The sequence below is a fragment of the Typopeltis vanoorti genome, chromosome 15 (genome assembly GCF_054136105.1).
Source record: "Typopeltis vanoorti isolate ZY-2024b chromosome 15, IOZ_Tvanoo_1.0, whole genome shotgun sequence".
NCBI classification, from domain to species: domain Eukaryota; kingdom Metazoa; phylum Arthropoda; class Arachnida; order Uropygi; family Thelyphonidae; genus Typopeltis; species Typopeltis vanoorti.
The window spans coordinates 116,828,829-116,852,830 of NC_143563.1; the positions used below are offsets into that span (position 1 = coordinate 116,828,829).

At 36.1% G+C, this 24,002-nt stretch overlaps 1 protein-coding gene across 6 annotated transcripts in view; it reads right to left on the reverse strand.

Annotated features, from left to right (window-relative positions):
* Ae2 (anion exchange protein Ae2) overlaps positions 1–24,002 on the reverse strand; it is an 834,322-nt gene that overhangs the window by 226,091 nt on the left and 584,229 nt on the right. For all 6 annotated transcript variants that reach the window (XM_090404845.1, XM_090404844.1, XM_090404848.1 and 3 more), the window contains 2 exons: positions 20,883–21,031; positions 7,317–7,511 (listed from right to left, as the gene is read on the reverse strand). In XM_090404845.1, the coding sequence (XP_090260971.1) occupies positions 7,317–7,511; positions 20,883–21,031 (344 nt within the window). The remainder of the gene's footprint in view (positions 1–7,316; positions 7,512–20,882; positions 21,032–24,002) is intronic.

Sequence of the window (24,002 nt, forward strand, 5' to 3'; positions counted from 1 at the left end):
GTGATAGATGGCATTGGTGTAGTTGCAGTCAGTGGGTTGATTGAGTGGTGGAGACAGAGTAGGTACCCTCCCTCGATGAGTCTTTGGACTCCCTGGAGGTGTCAAATAATTATTAATAATAACTCTCTTTTTACTCAGTGAGGTGAAGTAACATATTATCTTAACTTCCTGTTACATTATCTACCCACTGATCCATGCCAGTTGGTGTCCAATGCATGAACACTATTTTCTGCCATCTCTTTTTGTCCATTTTCAGATGGCTCAACCTTTACAGACCCTATCCACACCATTCCTTTACATTATCTACACACTTGTTTGGGCTGTCCTCTTCTGTTTCAGCATTCATTCTACTGAATATTCAGTTTTGATCTTTCTGCTATCACCCATCCTGCAGATATGTCCGAAAAACTGAGTTTCTAATTATCTTCTACATTAGACTCACTTTCCAATTTAATTTTCTTCATTTGCTAAATTTTGCATCTATCAAATTTATAGAAATTTACTGAAATACGGTCTCTTGAATGCCAATTTAATTTTCTTCATTTGTTAAATTTTGCATCTATCAAATTTATAGAAATTTACTGTAATATGCTCTCTTGGATGCCAGTATTCACCTTCCAGTCAGTGACCATTTACCCATGTCAAACATCCATAAAGAGTGTATAATAATAACTGCATGTTTCCAGTACTTTCAGCTATGTGTCAAGGTTTTACTTTTCCCTGTTTTTTCAATGCTTATAGGCTAACTTTTGGCTTTTTTTTTTTTTTTTTAAATCTTAGATTTCATCTCCTTTTTACAGTATAAATCATGCATAATTGCTCGTGAGGTGATGTTCTTAACCTCTTACAGGTCACGTTCACCGATCTTTATTAATTTCATCATCCTGTTATCCCAAATATTGTTTTAGATTTTTTCAATTCATTATCAAGGCATATAACTTTTCTTCTTCCCTCTTAACCTCATCACTGTTCTTTCCATTTCACTTCTTCAATAATAACTATGTAATCTGCAAATATTAAGTTATTGATTCTCCTATACATTGAACTAGAAATTCCCTTATATTTAACTTTGTAACATCCAGTGTTCTTCCCAAAAGCATGATCAGTGCTTTCACAAAAAGCATTCATCAAAATCAATATCTCCAAAAGCTTAGATATATTCAGTCTTCCTCTTATGTACTGCTTGTTGTCATCTGGAATCACCTTCCTATTTTTTCCACAATTTCTCACAGCATCCTCTGCATTATTATTGATTTTCTGCAATACATATCAGGTTACTGTCTACTCCATAAGATTAAAGTACAGCCCATACCACTGTTCCTTCTGTGATGTCAAATGCTTTCTGAAAGTCAAGAAAAATGACATGAATATTTTTATGTTCAACTTTCTCCACAATCATAATATTTGCTGCAGAGTACCAAAGTCTCCTCTGTATCCTTCAAGTAACATGGCTTTACAACAAACCTAATTAATACTCAGACAGAATGAATAATCTTTTGGATTTAGAGAAAGATGTTGGAAGTTCCCCCCCCCCACTTGGTTAGACTATAATAAATTTAGTTAATCCTTTATCCAAGTGTAAGCAAACAAAGTTTGTGCCTGAAGTATCTTCAGGACTGAGGCAATTTGTGCTCAAGGTGGACCAAGCTCTCCAAGAGTTGCCTCAGTCCTGAAGATACTTCAAGTGCAAACTTTGTTTACTTACATAAAGGATTAACTAAATTTATTAATGAATAATCCTATCTGTACCTGTGTGCAATATCTATGAAATGTATGTTATTTAGCTGGTTTGATTGTGAACTTTGATTATGAAATTTGAACTAGAATCTTTTCAACTATATTATTATTTGGGTCAATCAGGGAATCATTAGAGTCTTCATCTGAGGGCCATCTTAAACACCACAAAGTCTAACATACATTCCTTAAACTCATTCACTGTTTGTACTCTCACTACCCTATTGGGAAATGCATTCCACAGGGCAACAACCCTCCATTCAAAAAAGCAATTCTTCACACTCTTACTTATCACTTCCATTTATAATTTCCAGTAATGGCCCCTTGTTCTTGCTCCTTCCTCTTGTTTCTATCACACAAAAATACCCTCACCCCCGTAGCTACCTCTAAACAGTTTAAATGTCCCATACATATCACCTCTCTTTCTTCTACCAACTAAACTCTGCAGTCTATCCTCATAGCTAACACTGTACAGTTCTGATATTTTGGTATTTATCTTTTCAAATCCCAATGACCAAATCTGATCACAATAATTCATGTGTAGTCTCATTAAGGCTTTACACAATGGAACCCCAACTCTTCTACCTCTGCTGGTCAGTGTCCTTCTCAGTTTTGCAGCAATCCTCTGGGTTACCTTCACCACCTTTGAGATATGTACCATAAACTCCAACTTTCTATCAATCACCACCCTAAGGTCTGTTGATTCCTCTACTTTCTCTAGGACAGTTCCTCCAACAGACTATGCAGCTTCCCATTGATAGATCCCAAACTTTAAGACCTTACTACTTACAATTATAATAACGGAATTAACTCACATAAAATATTTTTATTAGTAGAATTTTTGCCTGAGTATCACAGGCATCATCAGTACAAGTACAAAGGCTAATAATTAAACAATAACTGACATATTCAAAGGGAATCACCTAAGTAGCTAAAGTAAGATAACTAAAAACAATCCTTGAATTTCCTAAACTTATTAAAAAAAAAAAAAACTATATATCTATATATGTGTATACAATTACAAAAGTTGGGAAAGATTAGAAAGAAGAGTACTATCTCCCACAAAGGGGAGATAGTACTCTATAAATCAGCTAATGTTTCCTAACGTTTGTAATTGTATATACAGGCAACATATATATATATATATATATATATATATATATATATATAGTTTTTTGTTAAAAATAAGTTTAGGAAATTCAAGGACCGGTTTTAGTTATCTTACTTGAGCTACTTAGGTGACGTGAATATGTCAGTTATTGTTTAATTAGCCTTTGTACTTGTAGTGATGATGCCTGTGATACTCAGGCGAAAATTCTACTAATAAAGAATATTTTACGTGAGTTAATTCCGTTATTATAATTGTAAGTAATATGTCTACTCATGGTATTTCTTTACTGAAACTGATTCAAGACCTTACATTTAGTTGCATTGAACTAATATCCCATTCATTTGCCCATCTGTCAAGCTTATCCAATTCCATCTGAAGGGCTACATCAGCACTATTATCAATAACCCTTTCCAGCATCACATCAACTGAATATCTCTCTGGAATTCACTAACAATGCCATTGATATCCTGAACCAGAGGGACTCCATTTATAACTTTCTGTCATTGATATTGCTCCTTCATACACAACTCTGTCATATCTATCAGACAGCCAATCCTCTATTCAATTCACTAAGAAGTCATCCAAACTCATATGCAGTAATTTAATTTTCAGCTTATCATGTGAGTACCCTACCAAATGCCATTTTATATAAAAATACTAAAAATAAAAAAAGAGAGCAGTATATGCATGCCTTTCTATCATCAACTGCTTGTTCATTTTTATAAAAGGCAATTAGATTACTTAAACAAGAACACATCTTAACAAATCTATACTGATCCTCACAGATAACATTACCATCATCTGCCCAACGCTGAACACAATCTCCCATTATTATTAATTTATTTTTTTTTTACAAAAAAGACAAGCCTTACAAATTGAAGGAGCTATACACGCTCATCCATAGCAGGCTTTTACAGACATCCACGTCTGTGGTGGGGCTTGAACCCACGAACTGCTGGTTGGAGAGCAAGTATGCTATCTATTCGACCTGCTAGGCTGGCTAAATTAAGAGTTATATAAATCTTAATAACTACATTAGAAATACAAAATGGCCTATAGTTTCACACTTTCATTCTGTCACCACCCTTATGCAATGGGACAATCCTACTCTCCTTCCATTCCTTGCTATAGTCAATGAAAAGTCACTGTCAGTGACTTTTCAGTGTGTTAAGTCACTATGTTAAGGAACTATCAGTTCCTTAACACATTCTCTTAAAACATGTGGCAAAATCCTATCCAGTCCTATTACTTTATTGACATCCAGAGTACTTAGTATATGTAACACACTCTCCTGTTACATTTCCAAACTTTGAACCCATCCCATCACTCTAATAATAAAATCTTTGTTTCCAGGATGAAATATCTTAATAAAGTGATGATTAAACAACTCCACTTTGTCTTCTGTATCAATCATTCTACTCTTGTTTTTGTCTAACAATGTCATTATTCCACAATCGCTTCTCCTCCTATTGGCCATATAATGAAAGAATTCCTTCAGATTCTCCTTGGATTGCAGAGCTAATATCTTCACATGTTCAAGTTTTGCCATCCATACCATGCTAGTCTTATATTCCTCATGCAAATGCTCTCCATCCCTTTCCTTATATTTCCATAACCTCATTTTCATTTGCAGCTCCCATTTGATATTATTTGTCATCCCCTCTACACCAATCTTTGTTCTCTTTTTCACTCAAGGTATACAACTTGCCATTGCTGCCAATAAATATTTCTTTACTAATTCCCATGCACTGGTGATATCTCACTGTTCCAATTCTTTCACCCATGCAACTTCCCCAAGCTGATTTCTACAATTGTTATAATTACATGCCTTATAATTGCACATAAATTCCTTTCTTCTCAATACTTCTGCATGTGTAATCATCCCCAAAGTGAAGACTACATGGTCTCCCTCTTTCTCCGAACATCTCAGTTACAATCTGATCCTCTGCTGCTATGACCAAATGCATAACTCTTGAATCTAACATTCTTCTAATACATGTCGCCCAAGGCATTTGTCCTTCAAGAACTCCAGAAATTCCATTCCATTACCACTACTACATGCTGTTTTCCTCTTTCAAATTTATACTGCTGTAGTTAAAATCTTCCATAATGATCACTCATTTTGCAGTTGCCAAACTCAACTGTCTAAACATTTCCTGCTCCTCAAACTCTTACCTGGCCTACAACAACATCTCACTAAATATCCTGTCCTGCCTACTTCCACCTCGTACCATATACTATCAAAACTAGTGACATTTTCCTCCAAATCCTCTGCTCTGAGAGGACACAACTCATCATTTATCATAAGCAATACTAATACTCCACACCATTTTTGCTCTTCCAGTCCTGTTGAAATATGATATATGTTACTATTTTTATTCCTGTTATTTTATCATATTTAATCAACCATGTTTCTGATTCTGATAATGTTGGGACTGGCTGAGGAAGCTTTCAGTGCAACTAATTCAACTTCTTTATTCTTGATACTCCTGGAATTAGTATAAAGAAACATCAATGCATTGTCAATATTTCTATACCTATTATTATTTCCTCAGGACTCCATTTTAATCTGCATAACTGTCAGCCTGGTTGGCTGAGTGGTTAGTGTAGCTGCTCTCCAACCAAAAGGCTGCAGGTTCATATCCAGCCATGGGCATGGATGTTTATGATTGTCTGTGAAAATACTAGTGGTGGGCGGTAGATGGTGTTGGTGTAGATGATGATGGTAGTAGCGATTCATGGTAGTTGGTGGATTGAGGTGGAGACAGAGCTGTAGATGCCCTCCCTCGATGAGTCTTTGGACTCCTTGGAGGTGTCACGTAATAATGATGATAATAACACTTGCATCCCTCACTTTCTCTCCTTCTCCTTGCATTCCCACCTACCTGCTTTCTTGTCATCTGTCCATCCCTAGCTCCTGTCTCACCTCTGATTTTTTTTCTCTCTCTCTCTCCTTGCACTCCCACTTCCTTCTTGTCATCTCTCAATTCATATCCTAGTCCCTGCATTATTTTGCCTTCCTCTGAATTCCTCCTGTCCTCTGGTACTCCTATCTCCCCCTCTGATTCTATAATTCCCATAACCCTTTCTCCCCCCCTCTAATGATGGGGGGAGGTGAGAGAGGCTGACTAATGTGGGATGAACTAATATTTGTCCTACATTAGTCAGAAGTTCCAGTACCATAATATCCTTTTTCATGCTTTTGAACTTGTTCTTCATACATTCCTTCTTTCTCTCTATCTCTCTCTTTCAAAGCAATCTACTCTCACTTGACATTCATCTATGCAATTGTTGCCATCTTATAAATTAATAAAAATTTAGTTCTCATCCCTTTATTCACTACAGAGAGGCTCAATTTCAAAAGATGTCCCCTCGTCCTCTTCCTTCCTTCCATTATAACAAAAAATTTCAGACGATATCCTGTAACACCCATTCAGACATTTATAGCCTTCTTTCATATTGCTCTTTTTTTTTCCCTATTTACCAGTGTTGGGAGTCCACATACTCTCAATCTGTCCTCATAATCTATATTCCATACTCACAATATCATCTCTATAATGCTTCTGCACCCCCCCCCTAGAACCCAAAAGTCCAAATCTGTACACAGTAGTTCTGGTGCTCTCATATACTGCATTCATTTCCACTTGATGTTCACCTTCCTCATCTTCGATCACATTACCCATCTCTCTCTGCTGGCATTCACTTGTTTCTGACATACTGCTACTATAGACACTTAAATCTAAGCTGGTATCAAATTCACCAAAGTGTTCCCATTTCCTAACAGACATGCACTCAAGGCCTGCCATATTTCTAACTGCCAGGACTCAAACATGCCACAAGCATCATATACCATAAAATCTTGTAATATGAAGTGTAAAATGCAATCTTTGAATGATGGCAAGCTAGGCAACAGCATAACGGCAAACAGACTTACATTACCCAGTAAAATGACACTGAAAAAACCAAAATATGCTTAAAATAGACTCTAATCAACAAAAAACTTTTTCAAAATGCAAAGTATCCAAAGCAAATTACAATCTAATAGGAAAAGCTTCTTGTAAATTTAGAAGCTGTCTTTTTTATCTGACAACACATTAATGCATCTGACTCACTCGTTGAATGTTGCACATGTGAGATGTTCATGGTTTCAGGAAATGAGCTGGAGAAGCTTGTTAGTGACATTAATAGCCATGTTTATATTTTAAGACGCATAGACACTATACAAAACAAACATCACACTCTGAAAAATGATGAATCCAAGTATAATAACACCTTTACTGTACTTAGTTACCTGGATTTCTGGGTTTTTATTTATAGTAATCAGGCTTTTGATCATTGACATAACAGTTTACAAGTTATACTATCAATAACAATTGTACTGATTAATTTTTAATTTTGATCAGCAAGCACTAGAAATGACAATCATAACCTTTACAAAATCAAAAGACCAATACAGATGTGACATACTTACACGTATTAATTTTTTGATACTCTCATATATAAACAGGAGGGAAATTAGAGCAGAAAATATTTCTTGAGTAAATCTGCTAAAGTACTGAACTAGTACAGACCCCTCAAAAGCAACCAGAACTGTTACTAAAAATGCTAACCAAAAGCTTATCCACATTCGAAAAGGAAGGAATTCTATACCATTATCTTCACAAAACTGTAATAAGTAAAATTTCTCATTAGAATAATTGATGAATTGGCTTTTATAGCTGTCATTCAAGAAATAACATATCATTATTTACTAGCATTTCTTTTGTACGGTAATACAATTACAAATGACATAAACAAAACTAAATCATCTCTCAAGTAATAACCTATATTAAAAACATGAAAAACAGAACAATCTATTAATTAAATACACAGGGTGTTCACATTGGGAATATACGGTATAATGAAAATGACTCAACAGCAAACTACTTTTTTGGAGGTCTGAAAGAGTTCCATGTTTGGTCTCAAGAGAGGCAGGTTTCTGAACCAAGTAAAAAATGAATATAAAATAGAAAAATGTTTAAAAATACAAAAAAAAAAAAAAATCCTTAGCCTATCCAAGGCAGTAGTTATAATAGGCTTGCACTCTCTTTCATAAGTGAAGAGGAACATTTGAAAAAAAATGCTCTTACTTTTTATGACAATAAGTAAAAATGTGACATTTATTAAAACTGAGGTCTGTTTCACTAGATTTTTAAACTAGAAGATGCATCAGAACTTAATATTTCTCCAATGTAATAATCCTTCACTTATTAACCAACTGTATGTAGAATGTGTTCCCACTTTGGTTATGAACTAAATTATACTAGAGTAGAAAGTATGAAATTATATTTTTGGTCTAATCCCTTACCCAATCACAAGCAAAGAAAAGTTTGTGCATGACGTATCTTCACAACTAGGTTACTTGTGTATAGAGATAGATCATTTCACATGGAATTGCCATAGTAACTCATAATGCACAGCTCATTTTCTTTTGGGCATATATATTATTATTATTATCTGAGACCTCCAGGGAATCGAAGACTCATCAAGGGCCATATTGCTATGAATTATAGAAGAGGTTACAAATGCAGACTGGTTTCAACCTTTATTGAGGTCTCATTGGGAACTAGACCCTCCCCTATATTGAGATATACTTGTATCACCCCCCCTTCCCCCAAGATTATTCTGAGTATTTTTAAGGGTATCTAGTCTGCAGGATTTTAATAATATGGTGTTGCATCATTTAAGATATTGGGGTCTGATGTGGCTGCTGCTATATTTTGTTCCTGGAGCCAGACTTCCAGTTTCTTTCCCATGTTTCTTCTTATATGTGGTATGGGTGACAGCCACATGAGCATGCTGAACACAATGTAGGAACCTCAAACATTCTCCATTTGAGAGTACTGCAGTCTGACTGCTAGACGGTACACAGGACTGAATGGTAATGCTTAATAATTAGCGAGTGAGTAATCTTGCTGCTAAATTTGGTAGCTCATGCATGGAGGGATGCTGAGTACAGTGATGTGGAGGAAGTGCTGAGGCTACACAATGTACCAAAAATTGGCTGCTTTTTCTGTGAGGAAGGAATGCCCATGAACCCTTCATCTTCACTACATGCTTTTCTCTGAGTCCTTAACATGAAACAACATTGAAAGAAATATAAGAAATTTCATTAATACTATGGATAAAGAAACCCCCCCCCCAAAAAAAAAAACATAATGCAATAAACTTACAAACAAAATCAGATTCATATTAAGTTCACCAACATTTGTAATCTCAACACCAATGTAAACAAAGTGCACCACTGCTTATGGATATCTAAGCTTGATCTACTGTTCCTGAATGAACCTGAACTAGAAGGATCAATGTCTACTGTGAAAGAGTTGATTGTCTCAGTCACATCAACATTTTCCTAACTAACTACACTCTGTAGTTTCTTCTGACACAATGTAAAATTTGGGCATGTGTGAATTGTGACATTCTGTGCCAGAGAATGACAAACTTGGAATCTACTCTTGACAATTTCCATGTGGCTCAAAATTTTCTTGTCCCATTCTTTTATGTTCATTTGATGACTATATCATACTCAAAATTCTGATGACCAATCTGACCTATTACTCTTTGTCTGAGAAGCTGGTTCATAGTGAGATCTCAGTGCCGTAACGAGGGCATGGCGAAAGAGGCACCCGCCACGGGTGCAACTAGGTTTGGGGTGCAAAACGTAAAAAATAAAAATAAATAAATAGATATAAAAGTCCGCTATTTTATATTGTATTTTTAAATTTTGGCAATACGCCGCTTTAGACACACACATTCTGCAACACACTGCAACTCATTTTGATGGGGTTAATAGAGTAAGTATTTAACATATTGCATTTAGTAACATTTAACTTGTTACATTTAAATTTTTCAAAATTTTTGTCATTTTTGGGTTGGGGGGGGTGCAAGTTAGACACCTGCCACAGGCGCTTCATACTCTCGTTACTGTACTGCGAGATCTTGACATTTCACATGTACAACTCAAAATGACTTACCTTCTCTAATTCCACCAGTCAAACTAGCAGAAATGCTAAGATATTTGCTGTCATTAACAATCTTTTACAAGTTATCCACCTACCCAGCAGATTACTCAATAATTCCATTCCACCTTCCAAACACTTTGATCTCTTCTTAACTAGTTCTGATAATGACATGTAGATATCAGTTCTCCTCTTGGCAATCCTCATAAGATATAAGATATAAAATAATGGAAAAAATCCTCAACAATCAACTCTTTGACACCTAGAATCATACCATTTAATAAGTGACCATCAGTATCAATTCTGTTGCTCTTGTGAAGAATGCCCTTCACACAGTCATCTCGGCCTTATATTCTTTGGCATTACAAAAGAGCCAAATGTGATAGCCTGCTTGATTTCTACTCCTCCTTTCCTTGGGCTGATTATTCTTTTTACTCTAGAGATCCAGACATCTGTTCCAACTGAATAACTGAAATAATTCTTTCTGCAATGGATGTCTTCACATTCCCCAGTCTAACCAAAATCCTAGACTAGTATCCAAACTCTGGTTTTTCAATAAGTGTGATAAAGCAAAAAAATTCTGTATCTTGCAAATGGCAGGAGATCAAAACACAATCACACCACTCAGCCCACAAGACACATTAAGTACTGCAAAAACGATCATCAACTAATCCAAATCTGAGTTTGAAAGGGTCAAGTGCAAAACACTTGCACAAGTGGAAGATGAGCCTTCTAGTCTCTCACCAAAACCATGGGGCATTACTTCTGAAAATCATTATTTCAATTTTTTTTTCTCACATTTCAATTGAATCATTGTAACATCATTCCAAAAAAAAAGGGAGACCTCCTGATATCATTTTTACCTTTAACTTAAGGCAGCAGTGTGTCTTCCACATCGCTACAAGCTGAATACAATCTTTTGTGAGAAAGATAACAGAAGAACCTTGAATAGCTGGAGTATCAGCAAATCTTCTGTTCCTGATGATATGCCCTCAACTATGTATACAAACTAACATCCATATATCATCTGTATCATCTTTACATGTATCCTTCAGCATGTAAATAAGGCTACATCCAACCAATACCAAAAGATAAAAGAGAAGAACACAAAAGCCACCAGCCATACAATTATCATCCCGTTATACTCACCTCGGTTCTCAGTTCTACTGAAAATAATGGAGAAAGTCCTCAACAATCAACTCTTTCACACCTAGAATCATACCATTTAATCAGTGACCATCAGTATCAATCTGCTACTCTTGCAAAAGTAGATCTGCTTACCAACATCAGCCATCTCTATGGACCAAAGCTATGGAAAGGTTCTGTGAAACCTGTGTGGCTGCTCTAGATATTTCTGGAACTTTTGATTGAGGCTGGGCACAAAGGGATGATTACCAAATTAACACTGTACTCCCTACCCTTCACACCTGGACTGCCAATTTCCTTTTTCCAGATTGCCCCACCAATGATGAACACTCAAATCCTTTCCAAGTTTGCTGATAACAGTAAAACTCAGAAAGGATTTCCAGTTGTCCATTCATCTATTTCATTTGACAAACCTTGCAATGTCCACATATCCAAACTGCAAAATCTTTCAGAATCACTACCATAAACACTGATCTTGCTATATTGAAGTGGAGTGAGAATCTTGTCAAATGCAATGCATCAAAACACAATTCTGCCTTATTTCATGCAAGACAGACCACACTTCATTTCTCTCCCTTAAAAGTGCCCAGATTTCCAAGCAACATTAAATCTCTCTCTCCTTGGAATGACTTATACTTCTAGCCTCTCCTGGTAAAAACATATTACACAACAATCTCCCCTATTAAAAAAATTAGGTAACCTTTTCTGCTGAAGACATTATTTTTCACCTATGCAAGGTGAGAAATAATGGTGACAAATACTCAATCTCACATACCTTAGAATATTGTTCTCCCATATGAAATGGTGCACCTAAAACCTCTCTGAAAAAAAGCTTTATGCTGTTCAGAGGAAGGCAATTTGGACATTGATGATCCTACTCTGAAAGACTTACTCCAATCAATAACTGTTTCTGCTTTGTGCCACTTCTACAGGTATTTCTATAGGCAGTGTTTTGCTAATCTTACAAACACTATTCTCCCACCCACCTTTCCTCAAACCCATAAAAGCATAAGCAGCTGCTGGTGAACATACATTTACTCCAGCTCCAAACAAATCAAACCAATTTCTCTTCATCTTTAATAATTAATGTCTCTATGTGCTCTGGAACAGAATTCCCCCACACAGTTTTTCCTAAGGACTTAAAACTACTAGCTGTTCATAAAGCAACAGATTACTATCTTCTTCCCCATAAATGGACTATACATTTTCCAATCTGTGATGCATATGAGACTGATATAGATAGGTATACACATAAAGAAAAAAAAACTAAGTAAGCAGTTAACATTGAAGGAAATACAGGAAGACAGTTTGATGTAAAATTAGGCATAAGATAAGAGTGCACAGTATTTCCACTCTTATTCTTCATCTATATGGATCATATTATGAAAGAAAGCAGCAAGAGAAAAAGAAATGGTCAAGGAAGGCATGGAGAGTAATGAGTGCAAAGAACAGATGTGAGCAAGTAAGAAGTGATGTGGTAGAGTAGAACAGCAAGGAAGGAAGTATTGAAGTGTTGCTTATGAATGGAGAAGTGGGTAGCACCACTGTAGAGAATGGGTGAACAAGTGTGCAGACCAAACAGGGAAATGGGGGGGGATTACAGTGGAGAGGAGAAGACAGTGTGAGAGAGGTTGACATTCAAAGAGGAAGTGAAATTCAGAGTAGACAAGAAAGGAATGGGAAGGCATAATAATGGGAAGACCATTTGGGTTTGAAGAGGGTACTGGGATGAGTAAAGAGAAAAAGAAATGGCTCAAGGAAGGCATGGAGAAATCTCATCTAATAAGTGATATCAGTGAAACTTGTTATAGATCCAGAAATCAACTCTTATGTTTGTATACAAATGTTAGAAGTATCAGAACCAGGGGAAATGAAATTGCTGTGTTGATAAAGTTTGTTAACCCAAAAATTGTTGGAATAAGTGAGATGTGGTTGAACGAGGATGACGTCCTGAAAAGAATGGAGAGGGAGGAGTATGATATCTTTTTTATTTTTTTAAAACAGACACAGCAAAAAAGAAGTTAGAGTGCTGTTGATGATGGAAAAGAAGTTATGCCCATGCAAGGTAGAGATACAAAGGAGAAAGACTGTAGTGGCAATGGATTTGAGTCAGTATGATGTGAGATAGGGGTGAACAGAATGAAATACTTAGATGTTACTAAAGACCTGGTAATGTGGACAGTGGTGACCATTGCATGTATAAGCAAATTAGTCAAACAAATAGGAAAGGAATGATTTTAATTATGGTAATATAGATTGGGACAATGACACAGCATCTGAAAGTAAAGAAAATGAATTCTGCAGTTTTTGAGGGACAATTACCTCAAGTAGTGTGTAACAGAGGGTACAGGCCGAGGGTCTTGGATTTGATTATCTCATCAGAGGTAATGGACCTCTGATGGCATCTCAGCAAAAATGAGGTGCCAAATCTCCTTTAGTTTGGTAAGAGTGACCATCAAATGATTACCTGGGTGGGTGCCAGCCATGTGAAGAAACAATATATGTGGAGCTATAAGGCTGGTGATTATGAAATGCTCAGCAGACAGCTTGCATCTGTTGCACAGGATGAAGAGTTGGGTGTAAAAGAGATCAATGCTGCTTGGGTGATATTTAAGAAGAATGATTAAATGCACTTCAAGGGTCAGAAGTTTAAATAAGGTAGATTTAAAATGGATGAATGCAAAGATTAAGCATGAAATACAGAGGAAGAAAGGCATTATGGAGGCAACATAAGTGGTAATGATTAGTTCAATGAGGAGCATAAATAACAGGCAAGGAAGGTGACATGGTTGGTAAGGATAGCAAAGGGACAGTATGAACAGCAATTAGTTAATGAAACTAAAGTTAGCTATTGAGTTCTTTTGATATGCCACCAACAGAAAGAAAAAAAAAAGATTATGGTAGGATGACAATGATTGGATAAAATTGTATAAGGATAACTACTGCAGAGGATATAGTTCAGATATTAAATGAGCAGTTCAAGGTATTTTATCCTTGCAAATGTGACATCATACAGAGTTTCAGAGCAATAGAATGAGAAAAACTGACTGTGAGTGAACAAGAGGTATATAGGGATTTGAGTAAACTTGATGATATATCACCAAGTGTTTAGAGGGAATGTGTCAGGAAATTGACAACTACCTTGGCTTCTTGTTTAATGTGAGTCTTACACTGGGTCAAATTACAAAGGACTGAAAAGAAGGCAAGATTGTACTGCTTTGTAAGAGAGAGGTGGCAGAATTCCATCTTAAAATTATTGGCAAATCTGTGTGTCAGGTGTTGTACTTAAAGTGTTGGAGAGGTCGGTTAGAACTAAGATCCCGAATTAGGTTGACAGCATTGTTGTTCTCTTTGACAACATCATTGGTTTGCTGATGGAAGATCATGGTTTAGTAATTTCCTTACTTATTGCAATAAGATGACATATGCATTGGACAAGATGGATGGATGAGGTTAGATATTAGAGTATTGCACTGGATTGGAGATTGGCTAACTGATAGGTATTAGCAAGTTGTGTGTAGGGGAGCAATATCTCATAAGAGGAAAGTCACGTGGTGTGCTTCAGGGCCTGTTTCAGGGCAACTGATGTCGAATCTGTAAGTTAATGATATTGCAGAATTTTGAACAGGGATATTCAGCTGTTTACAGATGGTGGAAAGCTGGGAAAAACTACAAGAAGAAGGCCAGATGTTGTGACTTTGCAAGAGGACTTGAACAGACTGAATAATGGGCATAGCAGTTTGGTTACCAGTTCAGTATTACAAAGAATAAGGTATTAAAATTTGAAAAACAAAGATAAGATGTATATGCACTTGGTGGGGATATATTGGAGGAGGTGGGGGAAATCAGAGATCTGGGTGTGATGGCAGATAGGGATCTAAAATTTAGAGGAGACATTTCTAAAACCGTCAGGATAACACAATAAATTCTGGCAATGATGAAGAGGATACTGACTTGTAGAAGTAAGAAGATTCTTGTTCCATTGTACACGGACTTAATTATGCCACATATGAACTGCTGTGCACAGATTTGGTGACCTGGTTTTCAAAAGGATGAAAAGGTATTGGAAAGGGCTAGAGGTGATGACTAAGGTGGGCTAGAGGTGATGACTAAGGTAGTTTCTGGTCTCTGGAATGTTGAATATGAAAACAAAGTAAAAAGAATGCAAATTAAGAGTTTAACAGATAAGAGGAGGAGGGATGATATGATAGAGACATAAGTTGGTAAGGGGTTCTTATCAAATTAATATTGAAGAAGTTTTTCATAGAATGTTGGGGAAGGAGGAAACAAGAGGTCATCCCTGGAAGTTGTATAAGTAGGATGTGAACAAAAGAGTGAAAAGAAGATTTTTTGCATGGAGAGTGGTGAATAACTGGAATGCATTGCCTGAGAGTGAGGTGCTTGCAGAGAATGTAAATGCATTCAAGGTACGGTATGATGAATTGTATGTGTATGATAAGGGGGACCTCCAATTATCAATCTTTCACTCCAGTAGGTATGGGAATAATACTAAATTTGATAATTAGAATTAGAGACATCAAACTTAGTTCTTTGCTTTAAGCAGATGATGTACTCTTAAACCCAATGCAATTTACCAAGATTCTCTAAACTGAATAAGAGTGCTACATATTTGGAATGAAAATATGCAATAAAAAAGGCCAAACTATGAATATGGGCAATAACATGGAAAACTTCCATTACATTGTGAATAGAGAACCTATAGAAAAAGTAAGACATTTCAGCTATTTAGTCACAGTTGTTACTGAAACTGGAAAAATAAATATGGAATAGACAATAGAATAATCAAAGCTGAAATGGCAGTAAGACAGTAGAATATGTTTATATGCAGTATACATGACAGTTCAAACCATTTTTAAATTACAGATCTGAGAGTTTGTTTAAGATAAAGCACTTGATCAAAGACTAGAGGCTACAGATATGAGAGTTATGAGAAGTAGGAGAGTGAACAGTTGGCATCAATGGCAGAAACATATTAAAAATGAGGATATTAGGAAGGAACCCAACATTGTTAGTAATCAAGAATTTGTGAGCAGAGCTATCTAGGATGGTATGGTCACTTATACAGAATGGGTATTTTTAGCAAAACAGTTATTTGATGCTAAAATGGCAGGAATAAAATCCAGAGGAAGACTAGGATCTAGATTAATTGATTCGGTCAGAAAAATCCCAGAAGACTCAGATATGTAATAGTGGAAAGCTGACAAGAACTAGATTGGAGAGAAATCCTTGATAGAAGATTAGTAATAACGTAGACAATTAGTAATGTGACTGAAAATTTGGTTTTGCTTTGACGTGTTTTTCAGTTATCAGCTTTGGCCAAATAAGATTTGGTATTTGGCTAGCCAAAGAAAAATTCCTGTTACATGTGTCATAACAAACCCAACCAACTGGAAAGAGCCTTCCCTTAACTTGTGCGACCATTCAAATAGAAGAGTTCCATGGCTCTCACTCCTAAGTACAATTTCTTCATCACTAGTAACCAATTATTCCTTGAAAGAGTTGTTTTCAGAAGTCAGAAATAGTTATGAAGAAATACTGAAAAATTCATTTTCCTCAATCATAACTTACCACAAATTCATTTTGATTATTAATTCCAAATTATTATTATCATCATTGCACCTTCCGTGGGATCAACACTCACTGTGGGAGGTTAATTCAACTGACAACATATTTATCATACCAAATCATAAAATCCTAACACTCCTTGTATTAGCAACACATTCTGGTAATGTGTTCCTTTCACTGACAATTCTCCATGTAAAAAATCTACTCCTCATACACCTCTTCACCACACTCCATTACTTCCAGGAATGACCTCTGGGTTTTCCCCTCTTGCCTTCTACTCTTTTTATAATCTTATCTGGATTAATCTAAAATCCTCTAACTTAAATGTTTCTATCATATCATCTCTTTTAATCCTATCCACTAAAATCTGCAATCTCTTTTAATCCTATCCGCATTTTTTCAACCTCTCTGCATAGCCAGCAATCCAAAGTTCTGATATTGTCTTAGTCACTTGTCTCTGGACACTCTCCAATGTTTCAACAACACACTGAAAACCAGGTGACCGCATTTGAGCACAATAGTCAGTGTGCTCTGACCAGTGCTTTATTCAGTGGCACAGCCACTAGCTTATTATTATTCCTGACACCTGCAAGGAGTCCGAGGACTCATCGCGGGAGGACACCTACAACTGTCTCAACCACTACACCGAACCTCTACTACAAATCGTCTCCATCAACGCCATCTACCGCCCATTTCCACCACCACCACAACTGGTATTCCATGTCTGTAAATTGTGTGTGTTCTGAAGGACCGATTTGTCTGTATGAGGGATAAAAAACCCAAGTTTCCAGGAGAAAAAACCCTGCTACCTCCGTATGAGATCGGCTAACTCACCTTCGATTGAAAATCGTCCAGATAAAGATTCCTCCCATTGCGACGAGAATCGAACTTAGGCCTAACCCAATCAAACTTTTCCTAACATGTTTTTCTTATCATAGCAAAACTACAACATGAAGCCTTGGCAACACCAGCAATATGTCCTCTAAGCTTCAGTCTACTGTCAACCATCACTCCGAAATCGCTAATCTCATCCAATTCCTGCAGTACAGCCCCATCAATATAGTACACAGCTTTATATTTCTGCACTCAAAAATGCAATGCCTTGCATTTATTGATATTAAAACTACAACCCCACCCCTTTATCTAAGTAAAAAGTCTATTCAAATCTTCCTGAAAAGAATTAACATCAGCAGTGCTACTTATAATTCTCTCCGACTTTGCATCATCATCAGCATCATCTTTGCAAAAACAGAAAAGCCCCGCTCAGTCCACAGGATGCATCGTTTGCAAGCAAGTTAAACTGCAGGGGGGGCCCCCAAGAACAGAACCCTGGAGTATGTCACTGATTATCCTCCTTTTTTGAGACACTGCTCCATAATACACAACCTGCTGGTATTGTTCAAAGAGCCAATCTACAATCCATCTAACCATATACTACCTATCCCATCCTCTGCAGCTTATGTACCACCTTATCATGTAGTACTGTGTCAAACACTTTTGCAAAGTCAAGAATATCACTGTACATGATTCTCCCCTATCTAACACATTCATTACTCTATCATAAAATGCAAATAAATTGCTAAAATGGGACTTACCCTTTAAAATCCATGCTGGAAATATGTTAATGGACATAAAGAATGCTATGTCCATCAGCCCAATCCTGTTTTCTATTCCTAACCAATCTCTCGAACATCTTGACCATAAATACAGTTATACAGACTGGTCTATAACAGGAAACTTCTGTCCTAGAACTATGCTTGTAGAGTGGAACTATTCTTTCAAGTTAGTTCAAGGGCATAGCCAACTGCGGTGCACATTCCTTAAAAATATGTGGTGATATGTCATCCATTCCCACAGCCTTATTAACATCTAACCCAATCAATACCTCTGATTCTTTCTCTTCCAATTCTAATACTTGCCTCCCCTTCTATAGATTGCATTGCATCATTTACACCAGTATGACATACCCTGATAAAGTGATCTTTCAATAATTCCTATATCCTTTGCAACTGTTATTCTGCTGTCATGACTATCAATCAGTGTCAACCTGCCATAATTTTTCTTTCTCTTGCTTGCCATATAGTGGAAATATTCCTTGAGTTAACCTTGGCCCTCTCACACTGCACTTTTTCCTTCTTTATTATGCTCATCAATTTTCGAGCCCACAGTTTATACTCTTCATGGATCCAATCACCACCAACTGTCTTGAATCTCTTCCATAGCAGCCTTTTCTTTTCCAGCACAGTCTTCTTGATGTCACTGTTCATTCATCCATTTCACTCTTACTTTTTTTTACTCACTAAAACCTTGGTATGCAGTTACATTGCCTGTGTCAGATAATGACTTGCGAATTTCCATGCATTAACATTTTTTCCATTCATCTCATCTATCCAACATACCAATGTTAACGGACTACAGATCTTCCTATAATCACACGCTTTATAATTCCACATATATCCATTTTTGGAAGTAACATTTCCTGTATCATCACTTCCCAAACAAGTACCTCATGATCACTCTCACCAACTGGCAGCACCTCATTAACAACTATGCATTGTGAAGTTATCACCAAATCCAAAACATTAAAACTTCTAGTTGCTTCAGATGTTCATATCTCAGAAATTCAACAAATTCGCTCTCCTTTTTCCATACACTATCTCCTCCTTCCATTCTATATTTCTGTAATCAAAGTTTCCCATCAGGATCATATTCTTTTTACATGCCCAACAAATCTCCCTAAACATTTCATAATCAGTATTGTCTGCATTCATTGGCCTATAGCATCCTATCAGATATACTAGCCTGTTAATTTAAACTTCACATCACACAGTATTCAAAATCCGTGCATACACTATCAACTTCCACACTTTGTGGATACAATTCCTCTGTAATCAAGGGTTATTATAGGGTCGACGTGGAAAACATTTTTCATAGAATGGGAGAGGGGAGTATAACAAGGGGCCCATCACTATAAATTGTATAAGCAGGGTGTGAACAGAGAAGTAAGGAGTAGGTTCTTTGCATGGAGGGTGGTTGGTGAATGGAATGCATTGCCTGAGTGTGTTGTGGGTGTAGGCACATTGAATCAGTTTAAACCATGGTTGGATGAGTGTGTGCAATGGATGAGCATTGTGTGCAATAGTGTGACCTCCCACAATGAGTCTCTGACTCCATGGAGGTCAAATGTTAACAATAATAATAATAAATATAATAATAATCATTAACAGCATTCTTCCTCTTTTTTTCATTTCTGTCCTTCTGGAAAATTATATATCCTTTCCTTAACATTCCTGACATCTTCCTCCTCAGACTTTTCAATTAATGAAGCTCATATTCACAGTCTGAACCTCACAACTACCTTAAACTTTCCCAATTTTGGGAAGTTATCCTAAATAACACTTCACATTCCTGTGTTTCTTTATTATTATCCAGGCCCCCATGGAGTCAAAAGACTCATTGTGGGAGGCCATTTTTAGGAAACACAAAGTTTATCATACCACTCCTTGAACCCATTAACCGTTCCAGCCCCAACCACTCTCTCAGGCAATGCATTCCAAGGTTCAACCACCCTCCATGCAAAGAAACCACTCCTCATCTTCTTGCGCACAGCCTCCTTTCGTAACTTCCAGGGATGGCTCCTTGTCATTGCTCCTTACCTCTGTTCCATCAAGTGAAAGAACTCTCCAATGTCTACCGTGTAACTGCCTCTCAACAGTTTAAAAGTCTCGATCATATCACCTCTCCTTCTATCCACCAAACTCTGCAGTCCACATTCCCTCAGTCGATCCTCATAACTCATATTGCACAGTCCTGAAACCATCTTTGTTATTCGCATCTGTACCCTTTCCACAGTCAATTTATCCCCTTCAAATCCTGAGGAAATTTAATATTGTAATTATTTAAATTTATTTCTTTGCATTCTAGTAGCTGTACATGGAGTTATCTTCCTGCAGTTGATAGCATTTATTGATGTGCTTGCAATTTAAGTGTTGTGCTTATTGTGTTTATCTCTTTTCAACTCTATTGATAATGTTGGCTAGGAAACCTAGCTGAAAATTTTTAAAATAATTTTTGTTTTCTTTCCCTAACATAAATTTAATTGTTAATATGTTACTCTATAATAATTTACCATAATGTCCCCCCCCCACCATAACATAAAAACTATTTACTGAGAACATTTCAAAACACCAACATTCCATAACAACAATCTAATATTTCTATTATCTAGAAATCATAAAGCTTTCCATCTACAATGCACTTTTCACATCTTATTTTCTCAAATAGACAAAATATACTACGTTTCTTACCTTGTATAAGATTTCATCGAAAAGCATTACTGGGCCAGTAATACCAACAATCAGAAGTGGCTGAGCACTGAATAAGGAAAATAATACCCCAGTCATTGCAGTACTTATAAGTGTTTCAGATACGCCAATTAACTGGCCTGTTTTATCAGCTGAAAATTATACAATATTTGTCAGTTTTGGTTTTGTATTTTAATATCTATTTTGCATGAAATATCAAAAGTTAAGTATTTTGAAAAATGCAATATTTTCACGAGAATAAGCAATAAAATGTGCATCGTCCTGGTTGGCTGAGTGGTTAACGTATCTGCTCTCCAGCCAAAAGGCTGTGGGTTCAAATCCCGCTGTGGGCATGGATGTTTGTGATTGTCTGTGAAAATGCTAGTGGTAGTGGGCAGTAGATGGCGCTGGTATAGACAATGCTGTGGAGACGGAGAGTTGTAGAGTAGGTGCATTCCCTTGATGAGTCTTTGGATTCCCTGCAGGTGTCACATAATAATTTTTTTTTTAAACCACAGTTTATTATCTTTCAAAGAAATTACATGATTATAGAGTATATATTCTGTTACATGTTATTAAAATTATTATGATTAGGACAATATAATATAATACAGGCAGTCCCCGAGTTACGGATGATCCGCCTTACGCCGTTCTTCCGTACGGGCTCCCAAAGCTCCCCATAATGATAATTAATAATTAAATCAGTGGATCTCAAACAGTGCACCGCAAAATATTCCAATATTTTCACTGACATAACGGCACCAACTGCATACTGCAATTATTAGGTAGGTCTATGTTCTGACTTTGGGCGCCATGGAAAAATTCTAAGTGTGCCGTGAATCAAAAAAGTTGGGAACCACTGAATTAAATAATTAAATTAATAATTCGAGAAGTAGTTTCTTCTGCACATGTAAAAACAAACGTGTATGAGTTTGTTTTTATGTTCTGTTTGTTTGAATTAAAAGAAAGAGCACAATAGTTTCTGTAGCTTATTATTATTATTACACTGCATTATTATTGCCACTTATGAGCCATTATAGTATTGTTATTATTATTACTGTATATGAGCTGTTCGTCAGGGATCTGAGTTACGTACAAATCCGATACGTTCTCAGGAACGTATCTCGTTCGTAACCTGGGGACTGCCTGTACCAGCCGTACCTAAGCACTGCGACACTACAGCACCCCCAAGGAAAAAATGAAAAATTAAAATTTTGTTTGTGTTTATAAATAATAACAATGCTTACAACATTATATAAATGCAATACAACATGTTAAAGGTTACAGCTTATGTTTTGACAGTGATTGAATAGTTAATAATTGGAATTGTTCGATTAATGCTTTAGATTATGAAACAAATACAATGCGATCAAATGCAGTATCAGAATTATCATGTTCGACCAATTGCAGCCAGACTCGCCGATATTCGTTTGCGCTTGTGATTGCATGTTACAAGTGATTCCAACACTGCTTGTTTGGGTAGGTTATCGTAAACTTGTGCGAGTTATTTCTGTGAGATACAAAAATTTTATTATTGGTGTGTGTTCATGGTGAGGGTGAACTATTAAATAAAATAGTTCATCCTAATAAATAAAATAATTAAAATAACATAATTATTTATTTATTATAGATACACGGCTGAATTATGATGCATGTCACTGTTGAAAATAATTATATTTTTTCAATTATCGTTACACAAAACAAATATACTGCGATCAATTGCAGTGTCAGAATTATCACACTTGGCCAAATACAGCCAGACTCGCTGATACTTGTTTGCACTTATGATTGCATGTTACAAGTGATTCCAACACTGCTTGCTTGGGCAGTGTATCATATGCTTGCGCGTGTTATTTCTGTGAGATATGAAACTTTTATTATTGTTGCATGTTCATAGTGAGGGTGAACTATTTTTTGTAAATCTTATTTTATTCTGTTAAAATAACAAAATTATTTATTCATTATAGATACAAAGCTGAATTATGATGAGTACCACTGCTGAAGATAGGAAAATAATTATATTTTTTCAATTATCGTTACACGAAACAAATGCACTGCGATCTAATGCAGTGTGAGAATTATCGTGCCAATTGCAAGCTAGACTTGTGGGAGTCACTTGTCATTGCACGTTACTAGTGATTCCGACACTGCTCGTTTGGGTAGTGTCGCTTACAGATAAATTGTATGCATGCATGCATTATTTCTGTGCGATTATGTAACTTTTATTATTGATGTGTGTTCATGGTGAGGGTGAAATATTTTTAATAAGGCAATTTATTTTTTAAATTTTGTATATGCAGCACACCCACTTAAAATTTTCACTGGCCACCACTGGCCTGTACTATAATTAATGCTAAAATTAATAGTAATCCTAACAAAATATGTTTACAATCTCAGTTTTATATTAAAACAGTTAAACAGCTATTTTTGCATTTTTTATAATTTACATTTTAATTTTACAATTTATTTTTATTCACAATTCACATTAACAATTACTTTTTTTTGTTAACATGCAATAACGCTTAATACATTCGTTTCACATTTTACAGTAATAATTTTTAAAAAAATCGACATCAATGAAACTTATAGATACAAAGCTGAATTATGATGAGTGTCACTGTTGAAAATATGAAAATAATTATATATTTTCAATTATCGTTACACAAAACAAATATACTGTGATCTAACGCAGTGTCAGAATTATCACATTTGGCCAAAAAAAAATTTCACTCTTAATATATTTATAATTTGCATAATGTGGAATTCATATAACAAAATAATAATGATCACAGTAATCATTTGCAAATACAGCTCACAGTTACACAAGGTAGTTAATATGATTACATGGTGCATTTTACATTGTATTATATATACGGGAGGGGTGCTTGACCTATGTCGTCCTCGAGACGTGCGTCGTTTTCACTTTATGGCAGTAATCCCATAAATAATTTTAAAAATAAATTTCAACTTGAAGCAGTGTGACGTAAAATTCAAACATCGTGGGCAAACTTGTTTGTAAGCGCAGTGGAAGAATAAGCACCAGGGGGGACAGAGCCCCCCCCCCAGTATTCTATAAATTTTTAGTAGTAGTGTCTTTTTGCCCTATGAATTTTTGTTGTTAGT